This window comes from Lampetra fluviatilis, unplaced genomic scaffold (assembly GCF_964198595.1).
Source record: "Lampetra fluviatilis unplaced genomic scaffold, kcLamFluv1.1 SCAFFOLD_1223, whole genome shotgun sequence".
Taxonomy (NCBI): domain Eukaryota; kingdom Metazoa; phylum Chordata; class Hyperoartia; order Petromyzontiformes; family Petromyzontidae; genus Lampetra; species Lampetra fluviatilis.
This window is the reverse complement of record NW_027621670.1, coordinates 2,862-7,500: the sequence shown is the minus strand read 5'-3', so window position 1 is coordinate 7,500 and position 4,639 is coordinate 2,862. Positions and strand designations below refer to the sequence as shown.

Sequence of the window (4,639 nt, the reverse complement as noted above, 5' to 3'; positions counted from 1 at the left end):
GGTGGCGGTTGTGGTGGTTGTGGTGGTGGTTGTGGTGGTGGTTGTGGTTGTGGTGGTGGTTGTGGTGGTTGTGGTGGTGGTTGTGGTGGCGGTTGTGGTGGTTGTGGTTGTGGTGGTGGTTGTGGTGGTGGTTGTGGTGGTTGTGGTGGTGGTTGTGGTGGTGGTTGTGGTGGTTGTGGTGGTGGTAGTGGTGGTGGTTGTGGTGGTGGTGGCGGTTGTGGTGGTTGTGGTGGTGGTTGTGGTGGTTGTGGTGGTGGTGGTTGTGGTGGTGAGGGTGGTGGTGGTTGTGGTGGTGGTGGTTCTGGTGGTGGTTGTGGTGGTGGTGGTGGTTGTGGTGGTGGTTGTGGTGGTAGTTGTGGTTGTGGTGGTTGTGGTGGTGGTGGATGTGGTGGTGGTGGTGGTTGGGGTGGTGGTGGTGGTTGTGGTGGTGGTGGTTGTGGTGGTTGTGGTGGTGGTTGTGGTGGTGGTGGTTGTGTTGGTGGTAGTGGTGGTGGTGGTGGTGGTGGTAGTGGTGGTGGTGGTGGTAGTGGTGGTGGTTGTGTTGGTGGTAGTGGTGGTGGTGGTGGTAGTGGTGGTGGTTGTGGTGGTGGTGGTTGTGGTGGTGGTGGTTGTGGTGGTGGTGGTTGTGGTGGTTGTGGTGGTGGTGGTTGTGGTGGTGGTGGTGGTTGTGGTGGTGGTAGTGGTGGTGGTGGTGGTAGTGGTGGTGGTGGTGGTTGTGTTGGTGGTAGTGGTGGTGGTAGTGGTGGTGGTGGTTGTGGTGGTGGTGGTTGTGGTGGTTGTGGTAGTGGTGGTGGTGGTGGTGGTAGTGGTGGTGGTGGTTGTGGTGGTGGTGGTGGTTGTGGTGGTGGTGGTGCTCACCGTGGCGTACTCCAGAGGGAGTCTGTCCTCAGGGCACTTGAAGATCCCCTCACTGCCAACACAGAGGTCACACAGAGGTCACACAGAGGTCACACAGAGGTCACAGGGGGCATCGCGTGAGCGTGGCAACCCGCATGAACTCAACCAGTCCATGATGGGGGACTTAAGAGTGATTGGGTGAGCGGGTGGGTGGGGGTGAGTGGGTGAGTGAGTGGGGTGGGTGAGTGGGTGAGTGGGTGGGTGAGTGGGTGAGTGGGTGGGTGAGTGGGTGAGTGGGTGGGTGGGTGAGTGGGTGGGTGGGTGAGTGGGCGAGTGGGTGGGTGAGTGGGTGGGTGAGTGGGTGAGTGGGTGGGTGAGTGGGTGGGTGAGTGAGTGAGTGGGTGAGTGAGTGAGTGAGTGGGTGGGTGAGTGGGTGAGTGAGTGGGTGGGTGGGTGAGTGAGTGGGTGGGTGAGTGGGTGGGTGGGTGAGTGGGTGAGTGAGTGGGTGGGTGGGTGAGTGGGTGAGTGAGTGAGTGAGTGGGTGAGTGAGTGGGTGAGTGAGTGGGTGAGTGAGTGGGTGGATGGGTGAGTGGGTGAGTGAGTGGGTGGGTGAGTCGGTGGGTGGATGGGTGGGTGGATGGGTGAGTGGGTGGGTGGGTGAGTGAGTGGGTGGGTGGGTGAGTGGGTGAGTGGGTGGGTGAGTAGGTGGGTGGATGGGTGAGTGGGTGGGTGGGTGAGTGGGTGGATGGGTGAGGGGGGTGGGTGAGTGAGTGAGTGAGTGGGTGAGTGGGTGGGTGAGTGAGTGGGTAGGTGGGTGAGTGGTTGGGTGAGGGAGTGAGTGGGTGTATGGGTGAGTGGGTGAGTGGGTGGGTGAGTAGGTGGGTGGATGGGTGAGTGGGTGAGTGACTGAGTGACTGAATGACTGAATTACTGAGTGAATGACTGAGTGACTGAGTGAATGACTGAGTGAATGACTGAATGAGTGACTGAATGAGTGACTGAGTGACTGACTGACTGAGTGACTGACTGAATGAGTGACTGAATGAGTGACTGAGTGACTGACTGAGTGACTGACTGAGTGAATGAATGACTGACTGAGTGACTGACTGACTGAGTGACTGACTCACTCACTCACTCACCACTCACTCACCTGAGGTATCTCTGCAGACACGAGTCACGGTAGCGGTGACCGCAGGCTGAGATCTGCACTGGCTCCCGCATGGTGACTGACTGAGTGAGTGACTCACTGACTAAGTGAGTGACTGACTGACTGAGTCACTGACTGAGTGAGTGAATGACTGACTGAGTGAGTCACTGACTGAGTGACTGACTGAGTGACTGAGTGACTGGGTGACTGAGTGAGTGGCTCACTGAGTGACTGACTGAGTGACTGACTGAGTGACTGAGTGACTCACTAAGTGAGTGACTGAGAGACTCACTGAGTGACTCACTGAGTGACTGAGTGACTCACCTCAAGTAGCGCTGCAGACACGAGTCACAGTAGCGATGACCGCAGGCTGAGATCTGGACTGGCTCCCTCATGGGCTTGTGGCACAGCGAGTGACTGAGTGAGTGAGTGACTCACTGAGTGACTGAGTGAGAGACTCACTAACTGAGTGACTGAGTGACTGACTGAGAGACTCACTGAGTGACTGACTGAGTGAGTGACTTACTGAGTGACTGAGTGAGAGACTCACTGAGTGACTGACTGAGTGAGTGACTCACTGAGTGACTGACTGACTGAGTGACTGAGTGAGAGACTGACTGACTGACTGACTCACTGAGTGACTGACTGACTGAGTGACTCACCTGAGGTACCTCTGCAGACACGAGTCACAGTAGCGGTGACCGCAGGCTGAGATCTGGACTGGCTCCCGCATGGGCTTGTGGCACAGCGGGCAAACCACCCGCCGGCGAGGCCGCTCCGCCAACTTGTACGAGAAGCCCGGCATCGCGACTCCTTCAATTCCTCCTTCACGACTCCTTCAATTCCTCCTTCACGACTCCTTCAATTCCTCCTTCACGACTCCTTCAATTCCTCCTTCACGACTCCTTCACTCCTTCAATTCCTCCTTCACTCCTGCTTCAATTCCTCCTTCACTCCTTCAATTCCTCCTTCACTCCTGCTTCAATTCCTCCTTCACTCCTTCACTCCTGCTTCACTCCTTCAATCCTCTACTCTTTCACTCCTTCAATTCCTCCTGCACTCCTTCAATTCCTCCTTCACTCACTCCTTCACTCAATCTTCACTCCTTAAATGCCTCCTTCACTCCTTCAATCCTCACTCCAATCCTCCTTCACGCCTCAAATTCCTCTTTCACTCATTCAATTCCTCCTTCACTCACTCCTTAAATTCTCACTCCTTCACTCCTTCATTCCTCACTCCTTCAATCTTCACTCACTCCTTCAATCTTCACTCACTCCTTCACTCACTCACTCCTTCAATCCTCACTCACTCCGTCACTCACTCACTCCTTCAATCCTCACTCACTCCTTCACTCACTCACTCCTTCAATCCACACTCACTCCTTCAATCCTCACTCACTCACTCCTTCAATCCTCACTCACTCCTTCACTCACTCCTTCAATCCTCACTCCTTCAATCCTCACTCACTCACTCCTTCACTCACTCACTCCTTCACTCACTCACTCCTTCAATCCACACTCACTCCTTCAATCCTCACTCACTCACTCCTTCAATCCTCACTCACTCCTTCACTCACTCACTCCTTCACTCACTCACTCCTTCAATCCTCACTCCTTCAATCCTCAATCAATCATTCACTCACTCCTTCAATCCTCAATCCTTCAATCCTCACTCACTCCTTCAATCCTCACTCACTCCTTCACTCACTCACTCCTTCAATCCTCACTCCACTCCTTCAATCCTCACTCCTTCAATCCTCAATCAATCATTCACTCACTCCTTCAATCCTCAATCCTTCAATCCTCACTCACTCCTTCAATCCTCACTCACTCCTTCACTCACTCACTCTTTCAATCCTCAATCTCTCACTCCTTCAATCCTCCTTCAATCCTCACTCCTTCAATCCTCACTCCTTCAATCCTCACTCCTTCAATCCTCACTGCCTCACTCTTTCAATCCTCACTCCTTCAATCCTCACTCCTTCAATCCTCACTCCTTCAATCCTCACTGCCTCACTCTTTCAATCCTCACTCCTTCAATCCTCACTCACTCCTTCAATCCTCCTTCAATCTTCAATCCTCACTCCTTCAATCCTCACTCACTCCTTCAATCCTCCTTCAATCTTCAATCCTCACTCCTTCAATCCTCACTCACTCCTTCAATCCTCCTTCAATCTTCAATCCTCACTCCTTCAATCCTCACTCACTCCTTCAATCCTCCTTCAATCTTCAATCCTCACTCCTTCAATCCTCACTCACTCCTTCAATCCTCCTTCAATCTTCAATCCTCACTCCTTCAATCCTCACTCACTCCTTCACTCCCCCAGGTGTATAGTAATATAATAATAATTAGATGATGTTGTTGTTGTTGATGCTGTTGATGTTGTTGTTGTTGATGTTGTTGATGTTGTTGATGTTGTTGATGTTGTTGTTGATGATGTTGTTGATGTTGTTGATGATGTTGTTGATGTTGTTGTTGATGTTGTTGTTGATGTTGTTGATGTTGTTGTTGATGATGTTGTTGATGTTGTTGTTGTTGATGTTGTTGATGTTGTTGTTGATGTTGTTGATGTTGTTGTTGATGATGTTGTTGATGTTGTTGATGTTGTTGATGTTGTTATGTTGCCAGCTCAGGCGCCACTGTAGCTAATCACCA

At 52.3% G+C, this 4,639-nt stretch overlaps 1 protein-coding gene across 1 annotated transcript in view; it reads right to left on the bottom strand.

Moving 5' to 3' along the window:
* The window catches only part of TRAF4 (TNF receptor associated factor 4), a gene marked incomplete at its 3' end in the record, with an annotated part of 22,188 nt that extends 17,755 nt beyond the window's left edge, over positions 1–4,433 (bottom strand). The window contains exons 1-2 of the mRNA XM_078885734.1: positions 2,647–4,433; positions 859–910 (exon numbers count right to left, since the gene is read on the bottom strand). Of these exons, the coding sequence (XP_078741860.1) occupies positions 859–910; positions 2,647–2,789 (195 nt within the window). The remainder of the gene's footprint in view (positions 1–858; positions 911–2,646) is intronic.
* Between the last annotated feature and the right edge of the window lie 206 nt (positions 4,434–4,639).